This window comes from Acipenser ruthenus, chromosome 13 (genome assembly GCF_902713425.1).
Source record: "Acipenser ruthenus chromosome 13, fAciRut3.2 maternal haplotype, whole genome shotgun sequence".
Taxonomy (NCBI): domain Eukaryota; kingdom Metazoa; phylum Chordata; class Actinopteri; order Acipenseriformes; family Acipenseridae; genus Acipenser; species Acipenser ruthenus.
Window position 1 is genome coordinate 38,084,654 of NC_081201.1, and position 18,103 is coordinate 38,102,756.

At 39.2% G+C, this 18,103-nt stretch overlaps 1 protein-coding gene across 11 annotated transcripts in view; it reads left to right on the plus strand.

Moving 5' to 3' along the window:
• Nucleotides 1–8,784, plus strand: part of LOC117418065 (gamma-adducin-like) — a 73,375-nt gene extending 64,591 nt beyond the window's left edge. For 10 of the 11 annotated variants that reach the window (XM_058985288.1, XM_058985286.1, XM_058985289.1 and 7 more), the window contains 6 exons: nucleotides 705–965; nucleotides 1,875–1,994; nucleotides 2,351–2,437; nucleotides 3,069–3,192; nucleotides 3,745–3,840; nucleotides 4,753–8,784. In XM_058985288.1, the coding sequence (XP_058841271.1) occupies nucleotides 705–965; nucleotides 1,875–1,994; nucleotides 2,351–2,437; nucleotides 3,069–3,192; nucleotides 3,745–3,840; nucleotides 4,753–5,036 (972 nt within the window). In that variant the 3' untranslated portion in view covers nucleotides 5,037–8,784. The remainder of the gene's footprint in view (nucleotides 1–704; nucleotides 966–1,874; nucleotides 1,995–2,350; nucleotides 2,438–3,068; nucleotides 3,193–3,744; nucleotides 3,841–4,752) is intronic. The other variant, XM_058985290.1, reaches the window with a different exon arrangement.
• Nucleotides 8,785–18,103: the final 9,319 nt, after the last annotated feature.

Sequence of the window (18,103 nt, forward strand, 5' to 3'; positions counted from 1 at the left end):
TCTTGTGTTTTCTGTAAGCGCCTGTCTGGAATATCCTACGTATTTGGAACTCTCATCCTGTCTTCCAGACTACAGAGCTTTGTTCTGAGAATGTCTGGTGGATGATTTTATATTGTTCTGTAGACACTGCTATCTGTTATTATTCTAGCAGCATCCATAGCTGTAAAATTGTTTAATTTAATTTTAACTTTGCAATTGAAATTGAGTGTGAGCTATTGGGGTATATCTAATTGATCTAAACTGCAGTCAGTTGTTTAAATCAATCAAATGTGACCCTAACTGGCATTAAACATATTTTTTACAGACAGAAATACAATAGAGACTCTAATGACCTTTAGATGTTTGATTTTCATAACCATGGTAGACAGAGCAACTACTATTTAGATCAATTAGAGAGACCCCAGTGTGTGTTACAATTAGCTGGTGAAAATAACTGTCTCTATCTATCAGATATGTATGTGTACTGTATATATTCTCAGTTATCCCCTGACAAGCCACCATGTGTAAAATAAAAATGAATACATCATGATTGTCTTATCCTGCTTTCTTGGGAAACCCTTTCAGTCAAATATGAAAAGAAGGTCTTGATGAAATATTAATGGATCTATTCATTGCGGAGCCTTCAACATTTTTCTACACGCAAGAGAATTGCAAGCAAGCCATATGACTGAAGTGAAGGCGCTTTTCTGTTGTGTATCATCCAGGGCTACAGGACGGGCTATGCCTACAGACACCCCATCATTAGAGAGAAGCCCAGGCACAAGAGCGACGTAGAGATCCCTGCCACCTCCACTGGCTTCCTGTTCGATGAGGACAGCGCAGCGCCACGCTCCGCTCTCAACTTCCTGGCACAGAAACAGCAGCGTGAAAAAACACGCTGGCTCAACTCTCCCAATACCTACATGAAGGTGAACGTGGCAGAGGAGCCCCACAACAGGGAGAGCAGTCCCAGGAATAAGATAACAGTGAGTGGAACCTGGATGTAGCATCATCACTGGAGCTTTCCACTGCTGCTGATATGTGTGTACATCTGTTCTCAACTGCACACACACAGAATACAGTATCTCTCTCTCTCCTTTCTTTCTTTCTTTCTTTCTTTCTCTCTCTCTCTCTCTCTCTCTCTCTCTCTCTCTCTCTCTCTCTCGGCACTTGAAACAACCAGTGATAGCAAGGATCTCCTATTAAGGGATGCCGTTACAGGGAGTGTCGTTGTGAAGCTTGCTGACGCTTCACTTCCCAAACTGAGCAAGGATGAGAGGAGTTTAAAAATAAATAAGTAAATAATAATTACATAAGCATTCGATTTAAAATAATATTATTTTCCCTTCAGTTAAAAACCTTTGTGCGGTCAAGTTCAACAACACTAATAAAGTGACAAAGTGTGTTGTTTTTTTTTTTTGGAATTCTCAGGGCAGGAATATGGTGGTAGGCATGAGAACCGAATAAGCTTATATATATATATATATATATATATGTGTGTGTACCTCTGAATCTGGCCTTGAAGGAAAAAAGGCCACTGAAATAAATCATGTTGTCTGAGACTGCCACCTGGAGGATAGAAATAAAATTGCAAACACAGAAACACAGTTTTTTGTTTTCCTAGAAAATATCAGAGCCAATTGTATTGTAAAAATAAATAAATTAATAAAATAAAAGGCATTCCAGTTCCTAATTCTATCTGGCTGTTTAGATTGTACAGTTGTGTATGTGTTTTAGCTACTAAATGAGTGGGTCTTTTTGTATTTCAAGATCTTTAAAAAAAAAAAATAATAATAATAAAAAAAAAAAATCCCAAGTCCTAACTTGCCTGGAACTGCAATAACAAATGCATTGTGACCCCAGACTACATGTTTCAAATGTTGTTCACTTCGTAGTGGATGAAGGCAGATGACTGCACTAAATCCAGCAGCGGCACTCCCATCAAAATTGAAGATCCCAATCAATTTGTTCCATTAAACACAAACCCCATCGAAGTGCTGGCAAAGAGAAACAAGGTGAGAACATCACCGTTTTACAGCTGAAGTATTTTTTATTTCATTCATTTTGGAACTCCTGTGCTAGTAATGTCGTAACAGCTTTGATTTTTGCTCAGTCCAGCTTAAACTGATTAATAGGGCTCCCAGAAGGCTTCCAAAAACCCCAGCATTCATTTGCTGTGATAATCGCAAAGTGGTGATTTATGGAAGTTGCATTTTCTATACATAAGTATTAATGGGCTGCAGTTTATGCTGACAGGGTTTCCAGTAAATTAGTTAAGTGTTACACCTTATGCATTATACATAAGGGAAATGTACAAACTTTTGATATCGGAAACCTTTTTTTTTTTTTTTTTTTTTTTTATATATATCAGATAAGAGAGCAGAACCGATTTGACCTCATGACAGCTGGACCACAATCTCAGCTCTTGGCCGGCATAGTGGTGGATAAGCCCTCGGCAGTAAGTATCTCTTAATCCCTCCTCAGATTGTGTTTATTTATTTATTTTGTTTGTTTATAATATTCAGTATACATTGTGTGTGTGTGTGTGTGTTATCTCGAGTGGATTTGGGCACTCTAATGTTTACAGTAATAAATACTCCTTTTGAAAAGTTTGTGTGTTCTCAGAACACTGAAGTGATATATTTTATCCATCTGATCTGTTAAAATGTGCATTACAGTTCTCTACCACTGGATGTTGCACAGTCTCACTGGAAATAGTAGTAATATAAGCTCCATTGGGACCCAGAGGTGAAGTAATACATGGCCAGGCATATGCAGCAGAAGCTGCCCTGAGGGCTATAGGTGATAACTGAGTAAAATATCAGCTGCCACTAGTGCTTAATGATTTCAGCATTGGTGTACACTTAAAACTTCAGAAACAAAGTTAAGTAGGCACACATTTCATCTAGTTTTAAAATGCACACCTGTCTGTATTAACTTTATAAAGCACCTGATGTTTGGCCTTTTGTCAACATTTCTTAAATCCAAGGTGCATTTTGTGGAGGTACAGAATAGCTCTGTGGTGCTGCACTGTAGATGCTGAATCTTTGCCATTGTTAAACACTGCTTGTTTGTTTTCCACTCCCCAGCCGTATGTGGTATCGGATGAGGAGCAGACTGGCCCCCTCCCTCCTAACCCTTTCACGGAGCTGAGCGAGAGAGAGATGGAGGAGTATAAGAAGGCAGTGATGCTGCGACAGGAGGGATACCAGGGTAAGAACACAGAGCTGTGACTGCCACAGGATATTGGGAGCTGCTACTCCCTTGTATCTCCGATTTGGAAAACATTGATGAAATGGAACTACTGCAAGCACATTAAACTATATTTTCTTATTTTCAAATAGCACAAAGAAAAACACTGCATTCAAAGGCATGTCGACAAGGTCACTACATGGCGAATAGCCAGTTCAGTTTTTGCTCCCTCGGCAAAATCCTCACAAAAAATGGTTGGGGTGAACAACATTTGTGTCATGATGCATCCACACCACATTGATACTAAATATAGCTTCACCGTGGCAAATGCAGAAGATGGTTGTCGCTGTTGCTCCTTTCTTAACACAATACAGCAGAACAGTCACTTGCTAACATTTATTATTAATAATAATAATAATAATAATAACGCTAGTTACTTGTGGTTGATATGTTATCCCCATGCACATTCTTTACTGCTGATACAAACTAATAATATGACTGACTAATACTAAACAGCTGGCTGATCTGCATGGCTTCTAACAGATGTTTGAAAACAAAACTCTCCCCTTGCAGATACTGAACAGGATTTCACATCTGATGACGGTTCCACACTTTCACAGTCTCTGTCACAAACTCAGTCTCCTCTAATAACTCCAGCTCCAGAAGCAGGTATACCCTTTCACAGCTCATGTTCAGAGATCTCAGAGGTTTCTTTTTTCTTTTTTTGGATGAGGTTTGTAAATCTGTGTCTGTCCTGCAGGTTTTCAAAAGCTACCAAGCACAGTTAAAATGTGCTAATCAATATCCTGTAGTGGACAATATTGTGTAAATAAGAAAGATTTACCAGTGATAAAGGGAAGTGGATATTACTGATAAAACAGTGTGTAAACTAACCTAGCAAGGTTAATGGTATTTGTTATTTTATAATAAATGTGTTTATCGCTGTTTTCTGCTCGAACAGGTTTGTTTAAAGTCAAGCCCTGTTTGGGTGTACACTTGGTTCTGTAGCTCAGCGCAGGTTCTGTTTAGTTGCTTGCGTTGATCATGTCAGCATGTTCCAGTCTGTCTAGATGTAAGGGAGCAGCTTGGATTGGGATTCATTCACCTGCTCAGTACCAGCACTGCTCTGACTCAAGCAAGCACAAGAAATCTCAGCAAAACAAACCCTGCTGATGCTAACCATTGCTACTAAACCGGTCACTGTCTCAGTGCAGCAGTGCCACTAGCCTTTCACATCTGAAGGACTGGGTTCAAATACAGCTCAGTCCACTCCATAGCATAGCTAGGCAGAACTGACATATATTTGAATGTAAACAATAACAAGTAGTTGTCATGCCGTCAAAAACCTATAAATACCTCCAATGTTTTGATTCAAACACAGGCTCCCTTGAGAAAGATATGTACAACATATCGAAACGTTGGGCAGCTGGCTCTTTGAGCTAAAATATATATATATATATATATATAATATATTTTGAGGGGTTGGGGATCTGTTTTAAAAGAATAAACCCATAGAAGTAGTCCTATGATTGTGAATTGAAAATGTTGTCACTAACTCTGTATGGCTCCTTGTTTCCCTAGAAAACCATACAGACTCCAACCTGACCCCCCAGGGCACCCCAGCTGTGATTGTGAATGGGAAAGACGACCTTCATGACGTGGAGGAGGACCTGACAAAGCGAGTGAGCCAGCTGACCACCAGCACTGTGGGGAGTGTGGAAATCACCATCAAACCAGCGGAGAAGATCGAGGAGACCCTGTCTCCCGAGAGCTCTCCCTCCAAATCACCCTCCAAGAAGAAGAAGAAATTCCGCACGCCTTCCTTCCTCAAGAAGAACAAGAAGAAGGAGAAAGCTGAAGCTTAGGGGGAGGGAGCATCATTTCTTTGGTTTTTTAAATGAAAAATTCAAATTTTATGTTAAAAAAAAAAAAAAAGACACTGCACATTTGAAATCAAACAAGTGAAAAAAAAAAAGTTAACAGGTTTATGCATCTCTCTCTCTCTCTCTCTCTTTTTTGGGGGGTAGGAGACAGGTTGGGCAGTGATTTCACATGAAAGTTCAAACTGGATTTGTAACGTGAGCCAACTGGAAGCTAAAATAAATCCTGGCTACCAGGCTTGCAGGCGGTTCTTCAGTCTTTCCACCTTGATAGCCAGAAAGGGCAGAGGAAATCATTTTTTGCTCTATGGCCAGGTTAAAGGGGCTGAGGATATCGTTTTGTGGTTGATGGCCAGGTGAAAGGGCAGAGGAAATATGTTTTTGCTATCTGAATTGTTACATTTTGGTGGGTAAATGCAAAATAAAAGGGGCAGGCATCAAATGCTGCATTTCATTCATTGAATGCAATTCATTAACTGCATGCTACCCACCCTTTTGTTATATATAGAATAACACTTTTTTTGCTTCTGTTCAGATAGTCACTTTCATGGTTCTGGAACCATTGTTCTTTTTGTTAGGAATGCGCACCATACAGAATCTACGTGACTGCCACACTGCAAGCTAACAGTTTATTGCACGTTCTTGGGTTTTAGAAACCAGTTCAAGATGAGGTCTGTACAGATGGCCCTGTAACTGCACAGCCATACTGTAACTTCAAGACAAACTATTGATTCCGCACTGACTCAAAAAACAATCGCATTGAAAGACCTGTGTAGTGTTTTATTTGGAATATTAAAGCACTCGTTCGTTCTATTAGTTAACTTTTTTTGTTTCTTGCCAAAAGAAAAGAAAAATCACGTTTTAGTGAATCATAATCTCAAGGTTTAATCATTTTCTTTTTATATTTTAAATTGCATTTAGAAAAGAAAATAGAAGATTAATCTCGCTGTATCAGGACTTTTTATTACCCTTAAACCTGGTTAACATGAAACTCTTTTAAATTGGTTTTCTATCTATTTCTATACTCTTGCGTTAAACAAATGACCAGCATGTATTGCAAGAATCTAAAGTTATAGAACTGATCTAGTGATGCCTGCTTTGTGAAATAGTATAGTTATGATACAGGCATTATAGCTCAGATTACTAAAAACATATATAGAAGAGTTATAGAAAAACGGAATTTTGTGTTTATAGGGCTTTTTTTTTTTTACTTTTTACTACACTTTTTTGTGGCATTTAACAAATCATTAAATGCTGGTGTTCCATAATGTAACCAAAATGAAGGAATGAGAGGAAAAAAAGGAAAAGTTGTTGTTGGGTGTTGAGAGGGATAGACCAGATATGGTAAATGTGGAATAACGTTTTTGAAAGTCAATGATGTCAGGCTATGGTTTGTGTCAGTAAAAATGTTTTTTTTTAAAAAGGAGAAAAATAATTGCAGCTACATATGTGACCAGTTTGAATGAAAATCAGCCTACATGGAAAAGACTACCAGAACGGCATCCTGCGTTTTTATATAGTGTCTGAACAGCAGGTGTTTAAAGAGCTGTAATCCAACACAACAACCACCACCAAGCATGTTTCAACTGTAGTTTCTCAGTGACGACACTGTTAAAGGATACAAGACTGCCAACCTGGTGAATTAATCATCTGGTTATTATTAGAAAGGAATATTTCCATCTGATGCTTTTTTCCCCTTCTATGTATTCACTTACAATCGTAGGTGTACAGTTAGCTGTGTTTGTTTTACTGCTTTTTTTTTATCACATTGGAAAGTCTAGAGAGTTTTCATTTTAGAGCAACTTTTTGTTTCTCCAAACTAAAACTGAATTTTATATATATATATATATATATATATATATATATATATATATATATATATATATATATATATATATATATATATATATATATATATAAAAATATAAATATAAATAAAATCTAGAAAGAATTTACGTTGAGCAAACATATTTTGGCTTGGCTGTTGTAAGCCATGAGCAACTGTATACTAATATCCCAGCTAACAATGTGAATGAGTTGCTATGGCAGACGGGGAGTGGGCACATTAAAGCTTTGTATGTTGCAAAGAGGGAGGCCAGGTTTGGATAGATGAAAGCTGGAGGAGGTGAGAGAGAGCTTTACAAGACGGAATCCTGCATTAACTAATACTGGAAAAAAAAAATCCTATTATAACAACGTGTTTAATCTCAACTGTTTTATTTGCTATTGTTTATATGTGTTAAACCATATTTTTTTCCCTTATTTGTATTAAAACATGTTTTTGAAATCCGTTTTCTGAGCACTATGCATTAATAACTGTTTTTAAAGAGTGTACATTATTTCTGAATGGCTATGCATTGCTTACCTCCCTTTTGTTTGTTTTTTTGCACCTTGTTTTAATAACGTCTCTTATTAATTTGTTTTAAACTTAGCTTTGGCTGCTTGAGTATGAGCCGAGTCAATCTGTGACCTGTGGAAACTATATAAATGCTTATCTAATTGAATTGCTTTTAGATGTATTTGCGAATCAGTGTACATTCACAAATAAACAGTACTTTAAGGAATGATTGCCATGTTAATCTAAAATTGGGGATGTGGTCTTGTATTAAAGGAGAACTCAACTAATGGTACTTTTTATGAATGTATTATTAAATTGCTTTTTCAAGCTTCGATTGTAATATGCCAGGCACATTTTTAGTGTGTGTGTGTGTAAACATAATATTTGAGAACTCCCCCACTCTCACCAGAAATTGAGTGACATGACCAGGGAGATGAAATACATATGAAATGGTTAGGGGTGGGACATGCTAGTCCACATGCATGATTGCATGATGCAAGTTAATATTGTTACACCAGAATAGCAGAAAATATGCAATCCAGATTATATTCTACCCAACAAAATCCAGGTTTCATGGGACACAGACACATTTTTGTATTATAATTTTTAACAGCACACTATCTCATATCTGGAAATGGAACAAGACTACCCAAACTACACAGCCTAGGTCAGGTACACAGCTCTGGTCATAAGGAGTCATTCCACTCCAGAATCTATTCGTTATCAATAGAAGTGTGGGGTATTGTTGGAAGAAACACTTGGTCTAGGATGGACTGCAGTGCATCCCTGGTCTAGTCAAATGCAGAATTGAATATTATCATTTGTTTAGACATTCGTGTAACAGCTGAATCAATGACCTCCATATCAGATGGTATCTTAGTTGCAATAGGCCCTAACCAAACTGATTTTGCAGATGTCCCATGTAGAAAAAAATAGAAGTACTCTTACAGCAAGATAAATGAAGAGGTAGGGTGCATTTATTTTTGTCCTGATATTAGATTCTGTTTTATTGCATTGGATTAAATGATTTGTTGGGCTCTGTGTATGCAGAGGCAGTGACATCACTGAAGGAGTGCCATTGTGCCTTAACACTAACTCCCAGGATGCACTCACTCAGCAGAACACACTGGTGACACTTCCAACCCACTGCAGAACCTTGTAACAACCAGAATCAGAAAGACAGGAGAGCCACAAGCGAGTATCACCACTAGACTAAATAAAATATGCAAGAGGCACATCAGGACACGTATATGCTACTTACCCTCGGGGAAACACATGGGATGTATAAAAAACAAGCTTTTCAGTTGCCTTTTTGAATACAAACCACAATTTGTTGAGTTCTTGTTTTTAACCTGTCCTGTATTTGTATCAATAAAGAAATCCTTATTAACCTGACGGTGTAATGTTGACAACATACTTTAACTTATCAATGTTTAACCAAGGTCATATTACTTTCTTATACATATCTACGTTTTGTCAACAAATGTAATACAAAATTGTTGCACTTCGTATAGCAGCTTTCTTACTTTAAAAAATTAATTCATTAAGTGCAAAGGTGTTTGGTCCTTTTTGTATTTTCAATTCCATGTTTAAAAAATAAACACATTTAAGCAAGTTGGCTTATTAGGGCTATTTGTCAAGTTTTTAGAGGTTGCAGTAAACGACTACTGTATAAACAGTCAGTAATGCAGGGCTTTGTGGCATTTTATTTTTATATCTCATTTGGAAGACAGTAGAACAACTATTGGTTGTATGCTGTGTAGTGTGCTAGTTTGGGCACCAGGTGGAGATTGTGTGACACTGCATACCTGCTACTGTAGACAATTGCTGTTAAAACACAGGTCATGGACTCTGTAAATGTTATAAAAACGTGTATGGCAGCTGCCTGTTCCTACAGTTGTTAATTTGATATATAGATAGTCTGACAGGTGTTTGTTTTGGGCTCCAACATCCAGCCTATTCAAATAACCTCTTGAAACAATACCAGCCTGTAAATGACTGTCCTTCAAAAGTGCAATGCATGTTTGTGACACTCTGCTGATTGAAAATGAATACAGTACATGGCATTATATGTGGAACAATATGATTTGAACGTATTTTGTGATGAGAGCCTCCATTACTTCTGGATCCATGAGACCGGGTTGTTGGATCTGGTTCCCATAGTGATTTATTTCCTTAGTGGAATCTCCTTACCATGCAAATGGTTGGCCAGCCAACAGTAGCAAACAGATAGGTATCCCACTGCTCATGCTGGTGAGAATAGTGACTGCATGTTTGCTGGGCTGCCAGTAATAAGTTCACTGTAATTTAATTCATTTGTTTTTTTTTGTTTTTGTTTTTTACTCATTACGTAACTGGTTTACAAATCTTTACAGCAGCCTTGAACTATTTTTAAATAACAGCTTTACCATTGAAAACCTTCACAAAAAAGCAATATGTTCAAAATGTAACCCATGTCCCTGGATTTATGTAGGCTGTACCAATACCAAAGAAAAAGCGTCTCTGAAGGGCTGTTGCAGATCAGACGGCTGGTTATAGCACTCAGGGTAGTTCACATTTCTGTTAGCAATCCCAAGCTGGGTTTGTGGGAAGGATTGCTGGGAAGGGAAACTCTGCAAATATAGCAGATGGTCCCTTACCGTGTTCTGTTTGAATGCCTTTGCAACATGTCTGCTAGCCGGACCTGACCCTGCTGCAAAGTGCATCAGTTGTGCTCAGACAATAGGTACATATGTGTGTGTCTGTGTGAAAAGAAGGGGGAGGAGGGATTGATTCAGGTCCTAATGATAGCAGGCAGGTGGGTATACATTCTCAGGCACAAAACAATAGTGGAGACTGCAGTGTACCTCTTTTAGGCACTATGGGCTAATCACCACAGCAGATTTTGGTCCATACCATTGTGTAGGTTACAGCTCTGGGGAAAGCAGTAAAAAAAAAAAAAAAATTGTCCAGTGAATTTTTTTAGTCCCTAACAACATAACATAATGGATAATGCTGGTGATTTTCCAGAATATGAATTATTTTTTAATATAAAGAAACTCTCTACTATTTACCTGTTTAATGTTTTATAGATTCTGGTACTCACTCTATTAGCTCAGGAAATGTGCTTCAGTGCATTTATATAGAGTGTAGTATTAATTTGGCCCAAATCTCTGCTTGAAAGGCTGAAACAATAATATGAATTTCCTGTTGCCTCTGGCCTGTCCCAACTGTGTCTGTAATTTGAGAAGGAGAGTTTTAAATGTGCTGGCGAAGTGCCAGTCATATGCTGGGGCAAGCCCAAGGCTTTGCAGATTATGAGGGATCCTATTCCTCTAGTACCTGTTAACTCCCGCTAATAGAGGGGGAGGCATCGTCCCATTTTTAAAGATCGTTATGGAATGCTCTCAGCATGTCACGTCATGGTACTGTGGTTTTCTCAGGTTAAAACCTGCTGCATCATTTTCTAGGAAATACCTGCATACAATATGGACCGCTGTCCATGGAAAATCATCATTATTCATTGCATGGGGGCTTGTTAGAGTAAGGGACAAACACCACAAACTGCTGAATCAGTGAAATTAGACACAAATTCCATGTGAGAATCCTGCATGTTTTTTCTCAAGAATGCGAATAGATTTGCAGTTTTCTGCCAGGAGAAATGTGCAGAGTTGCAGCCATCTGCACCTGTTGTCCCTTCGTCTGACCTCAGCACACATGCAGGGCTGTACTGAAAAGAGTCCTGCTCGCTCAGTCCAGAAGCTCTTTTTGTGAAATGACTTAAGCACTCGAAGGAGTAATGCAAATAGACTGGAACTGCTGTTCAGCAGACATTCAGGGCTCTCTTTCATGTGTCCTGCAGCTGCAGACGCAGCGTGAATTAGAAACTTTTCAGCACTGGCTTTAGAGCAAAATAAGAGATGGACACGGTTTTATGGTCTAGTTCTTCGTGTGAAAGCCATAGACATTTTCCATTTTCTTACTGGGTTGTTTGTTCAATACTTTCTAAAACTAAAATAAACACAAAAAACCTAAAATTCTTTACATTCACTAAGCGGCAGCAGAATTATACAAGTGCACACGTCATTCGTACAGCAGTATGTTTTTGGAAAGGGCTGAAAATGAGATGTTACAAATTAGTGTTTGCAGTATATCCTGTTTGAACATCTTTATAATACCTTTGAGTGCTTTTTAAACATGATAATTCAGTTTTACTGTAAAGACAATTGAAAAAAAGGTGTGCCTACATTCAGTTTCTTATAATAAGGTATGACTGGAGATCTTATGAGTGTTGAAGGGATGGAAATGTTTTTTATAAGAAATGTAATGAGGACCAGCCACCATTTGAACCTGGGTCAGATAGCCCTTGTAGATGTCCTTGTTGCCTCATGAAATCCGGTGGTGGGGTCCGTGTTGTGTTTGGGATTCTCCTCCACTCGCATGAGTCCTCTGTTCTTGCTCCTCTTGGTAGATTGATTTGGGGATTAACAGGTCGACCATCCTTGTTTGCTTAAAGAATTCGATTGGCGGTGAAGGTTTGACTTACTGTGCTTCAGCACTGGAATGTACAAGTGACAGCATTTCTTTGAAAGAGGGGATTTCCTCTGATCAGTTGTATCGATTTTTGTATTTACCAGGGCTAACTCAAACCTAAACACAAAGGAGATTCGCCAGTTTGACAAAATAAAGTTCTTCGATCTACATCGTGCCATCCATAGAAAACCTTACATACTATGTAGGTAGATGGAGAGTGAGGTCCAGGTGTAGAACATCTGCTCAGAAGGGGCTAAAACCTGCCAGGACTTTCTGAATTCCCCTGGGCACTACAAAAGCAAGAGGCTACAGAGGGCAATTAAATGTCAGTGTTCAGGGTTGAGTGGGGGGTTTTTAGATGCAGACGCATGGCCACATAAAACTTGTCGTCAGCCACACCAACACTCATGTTCCCTTTTGGGATGAATGATTGTAATTGGAACTCAAGCTCTATTGCCATTCATCATGACAAAGAGCCCGGATTTCTTTGTTAGTTTCATTTGTGTTGGGCTTGTTGGGCTTGTACTGCTACCCCCTTTATTAAACTAGGCACAGTAGGACCGCAGATCCTACGTGGAATAAGTGTATGTTATGCATGCTGTCTTATATGAGCTCATGTACACATAGCAAAAATACACAGTGTGCCATTCATGTATGAAGCCTTTAATTAAATGCAATGAGGAGACTGCTTCATCAACATCATGAGACATGGGGGAAAAAATGCTGTTAAAATGAGACAAATCCATTGTTCATTCTTGCAGTTTGCCTCAACACTTTTTGTAGTTAATGCACATTATTCCAGGAGAGTGAGATTTGCTTGACCTATGGTCCAAATGCCACTTAGCCCTGACCAAAGTTAGAGTGATTTAGAAACACAGACAAATAAATACATTGACTGGGAAAATAGAGTCAGAGATCAAATAGATGCTGTAAGGACTAAAACAAGAAGGGAAAGAGGGGACGTGATTCAAGTCTTTAAAACCATAAATGGTGTGGACAGATAGCCAAAGACACAACTTCAAATTTAACAGAGAGAAGAACAAGAGGGCAGAAATGAAGCTGAGTAAAAGTAAGTTTAGAACAGAAGGTAGGAAGCACTTTTTTACACAGAGATATAAATGCATGGAATAGCCAACCAGGTAACTTAGTAGGATCTAAAACACCGGAAACATTTCTAAAAAAGACTAGATTCTGTGCTTTTAAATGAGTAACCAGTAGGGGAAACATGTGCTAACAAGGGGCAAGCCTTGATTGGTCCAACAGCCTTTTCTCATTCACAAACTTTTCTTATGTTCTAAGAATGGGTTGTAAAAGCTGTCTGAAGAGGTGAAGCTGGCAGTTGGAAGTCCCGCCCTTGTCTGGGATCACTAACCACAAGAAGGGCTTGAGGAGTGGAAGGGTGTCAGGGAGCAGCCCCATTGCTGCAGTCCTTTAGCCAGGCTGTTTTCTCTTGCAGTCTACTCTGTCATTCTGTCTTGTACTCCTTTAATTAACCAGGTCCAAGTTAATCAAAGAGCCGGGCAGGGCCGACTCCAGATGGTGTGGACAGTGTTCCTACCACTTTGAAAAAAAAACAAAAAGGCTCAAATCTGAGTGAGGTGGGCGTGCTCTAATGACAGGTTATCTGAAACACAAGGAAACGCTGATGTGCTGGTTGGCTAATGGCAAGTGATTTTTTCCTCCTGTGCTATTAGTGACACTTTTGACACCAGGTGGCTCTCTGTGGAAAGACAGAATGAGACAATGGACATTGAGATCCAAAGTGAATTGTCCTGGGGTTAGGACAACACTTTCTCACGGATATCCACGTGTGGTTTATTTTGCCAATGCTTATATTATAATAACCCAGTCTTCCCTTTTATTCGTAATTAATGCACTGAACTGCAGAGAGTTATGCTATGAAGGTCCATCTGATTAAGAATAATTCCACTCTTCTAATGTTAAATATCTACATACAGATGTATTTCTATTGTATGTTAGTAAGGGGGTATATCAGAGGGGGTCGCAACAGATCCAAGTCCAGCACTCTCCTATGTGGTAGAAATAATTTTGCTAATCAAGAGGCTGCAAACATGCCAAAAACAAAGAGATGTTTCCAAAAGACAACGATTTGTTATAAATGAAAAAGACATGTGAATATTTGGAAACAGAGGAGGCTATGAATTGTTCAGCAGTGAGCAAAAATAGCTGAGAGATCAGCCCCCTTCCGCAGGAAATATCTGCAGGGAGATAAAGGGACAGATATGAAAGTGTAGTGCATAGCTGGCCTGAATTCGCTTCCTTAGTCACTGCAAACATACTGCAGTATGTCGTGTCTGGACAGCCTGGGATAAGAGCACCTTTTTGCAAGAATTGTATGCAAGTTTGTGTTTTACTACAGGATGCTGAAAGTAATCGAAATCCTGTCTTCTTGTGTTCTGGTAGTTTAATTGAAATCTTTCATGTGTCACTTATTTGGTTTGTTTTTTTGGTTTTACCACTCAATATAAAATGTGCAGTTTTACATTGATTGCTTTTATTATAGAGGCAGAACAAAGTTTGACTTTTTAAATGGATTACATGAATTGCCAATGGCATTAAACAAATCTTTTTGTTTCCATATCATTAGAACTTTGTCAGAAATGTCTTTCTAAGGCATTTTAGGTTATTACCTCTGGTGTTATTTGGCCTTTCACTAGGAGGTGTCGGTCTAGCAGCAGAGGCTGGGGTACAGCTGCATGGAAATCCCAATCAAGGTATTCTGTCCCTATGTACAGCTTCACACCCTCTAATCTAATGACTTGCACACAGTCCCAATCAAGATTAATAATAGAGTAACAAAGCACCCAGTTCAAAAAGAATCTGGGTAATTCATTGTTGAACATTACAAGCTCTGGTGTGAATTGTTGGCTTGGGATGCTATTATTGATCCGTTTTTGAATTCCCAGTGTAATAAGAGCCATTTCTAAGCGTTTTTCTTCCCATAGTGATAAGACAGGGCAATACGTTATGTGTGACTGAGATAACCACTCTAATAGGAAAGCCTTGTTATTCTAGCGTTTCAGTCAGGGCAAAGGGCAAAGGTTGTGGCAACAAGAGGAAGATGCTGATTGGATTGAAAACAGTTAACAAATGTGTTTGAAGCCATCAGAGAGAGCTCTGACACAGCTGTACACATAGCAATCTGAAAGAGCTCTGACACAGCTGTACACATAGCAATCTGAGAGAGCTCTGACACAGCTGTACACATAGCAATCTGAGAGAGCTCTGACACAGCTGTACACATAGCAATCTGAAAGAGCTCTGACACAGCTGTACACATAGCTATCTGAGAGAGCTCTGACACAGCTGTACACATAGCAATCTGAAAGAGCTCTGACACAGCTGTACACATAGCAATCTGAGAGAGCTCTGACACAGCTGTACACATAGCAATCTGAGAGAGCTCTGACACAGCTGTACACATAGCAATCTGAAAGAGCTCTGACACAGCTGTACACATAGCAATCTGATAGAGCTCTGACGCAGCTGTACACATAGCAATCTGAGAGAGCTCTGACACAGCTGTACACATAGCAATCTGAAAGAGCTCTGACACAGCTGTACACATAGCAATCTGAGAGAGCTCTGACACAGCAGTACACATAGCAATCTGAGAGAGCTCTGACACAGCTGTACACATAGCAATCTGAGAGAGCTCTGACGCAGCTGTACACATAGCTATCTGAGAGAGCTCTGACACAGCTGTACACATAGCAATCTGAGAGAGCTCTGACGCAGCTGTACACATAGCAATCTGAGAGAGCTCTGACGCAGCTGTACACATAGCAATCTGAGAGAGCTCTGACGCAGCTGTACACATAGCAATCTGAGAGAGCTCTGACACAGCTGTACACATAGCAATCTGAGAGAGCTCTGACGCAGCTGTACACATAGCAATCTGAGAGAGCTCTGACGCAGCTGTACACATAGCAATCTGAGAGAGCTCTGACGCAGCTGTACACATAGCAATCTGAGAGAGCTCTGACGCAGCTGTACACATAGCAATCTGAAAGAGCTCTGACACAGCTGTACACATGTCCTGTCAGCTGCAGCCTGCACTGTGTATTCAGAGACAGGGCTCTTTCTCTTCAATACTGTTTGTATTACTGCTTTCTCACATTCACTTGAGACGAATGCTTGCTTACCACAGCTGTGCAGTGTGTGTTTTACAGTCAAATGTAAACAGACAGGCAGACAGTTTTTAAAATGCACTCACCTGCACAACGCACATATATCTTTTGATTTGAATTAAATTGGTCTTCATTTGCTCTACACAATGCAACAGGGTCAGATGTTCTATACTCCTGTGAAATGTTTCTGTATGTTTAACATACCTTTGTCAAGGAAAAGTTTGTGTGAATACAAACAGTGGAGGTACTTCCAGGCTTTTTATGCCATGGTAACTTCACTCATTTATTTATATTTTTATTTATTTATGTATTTATTTATTTATTTTACTTTACATAAGTCACATGTAAACTGAAAATAATGTAAAGACATCAGTGGTCCAGTTTATAACCACCAATTAACAATCTGATGGGATAAACTATAGCATGTTGTTTTTTTCTCATTATGTTTGGGCTACAGAAAGGCTTTGACATGTGCATGATTTCCAAACTGCCACATACACGTTTCTCCTGAGAAATTAGTCCTGCATTTAAATATTACTGGTTCCTATTTTACATGTGGTCTCTTCACAAAGCCAAACAAGAGACAGAGCCATAAGACAGTTTAACAGTGTACTTGTAGGCAAACACAGACTGCAGTTTGTATTCTCATTCTACAAGGACCACCGTGGTGAACACATGGGTTTGGAATGGTGATAGAAAGGTTGAAGAACACTATTCAGTGGTGTTTAATCTGGAAAAGATGGCACTCGGTCTCCAAGGCAACTGGCTGGTATTATAGCAACAAACACCCCCACCCTCTTAGAAATTAAATAAATAAATACTAGATCCATTCCAGCGATTCAGTGCAAATCCTGTGAATCAACTTTGGAAAGCACTTGATAAACAGAACCGATTGGCTCAGGTTTTTGCTCCAGTACCCAACCACTTGTTTGTGTAAGAAAGTTAAGTCTATTCCTGAGTTTTTCTTACACTGAGAAATGAGAACAAACTAAAAAGAGGAAACAGTGATTTATATGTATGCAAACCTAAAGACATTGTGACTCTAAAACGAATTATAGGTGTGGCTGATGTATGGTTTTATGGTGCTAATTGACATGTGAACTGTTATATTTTCACAAAATAACAGGAGGACACAGATATATAACAGGAGAGGGTACCAAGGCCCATAAACAGCATGGTGTAACCCTTTCATGCATGAACTGTTTTTAAAAAATAGCTGAAAAAAGTTTTGGACTTTTGTTTATATTGGGGAAAAATTGCATCCTCATATTGCAGCCTATTATACATTTGCGTCTTCCATATGTCCCCATATAAAGACCAGAAGAGGGTTTTAACCATCTCCATGTAAAGTTGCCATGCATGAAAGGGTTAATTACAGGTCAGGGGTCAGCATTGTTCAGCTCATTCCATTGCCGGGTCGTGATGAATCACTTCGTTTTTGGTGTCTCTAATTTCATTTTGGGTTTCAATAACTATATGTGCAAAATAAAGCTGACATTTAATGCAATTTAATCAGACGTTAGCTGAGAAAAACAGCCACATGTAATTAGGCAGGACACCCTGGTCATTGTTAAAATAATATGATAACCCTCAATCCATCAGACTCTGAAGGGTGTCAGAGTAACAGCACCAGGAAGAGAAGTCTCTGTTTATTCACAGTGTGTGTAGAGGTGTCAGAGGGTACTAAAAACTGACACCCTCCAAAACACAACCCACAAAGATGCCAGTGCTGGTTGTAATGAGGGGTATGTGTGTGTCGCCACACAACTAAACTGAGGGCTCAGAACAGGCAACCGGAAATACATCAGATTTCTTTCAGTGTCATCTGGAACTTGTGTGAAGCTGGAGGCATTCATTTCTGAAAGAGTGACCCACCCAGCCTGTCACAGTTCCAGAGGAGGATATCCCTCAGCCCTGCTTGAATGGTTAACATCGCCTCACCTGCAGAGGCTTTGTTGTTTTGACAATAAACAATTAGTTCCTGCAGCAGTCTTGAATGTCAGCCAAGAGCAGGGATCAAAACTGGAGAAGATCTGAAGAGCCTTTACGTC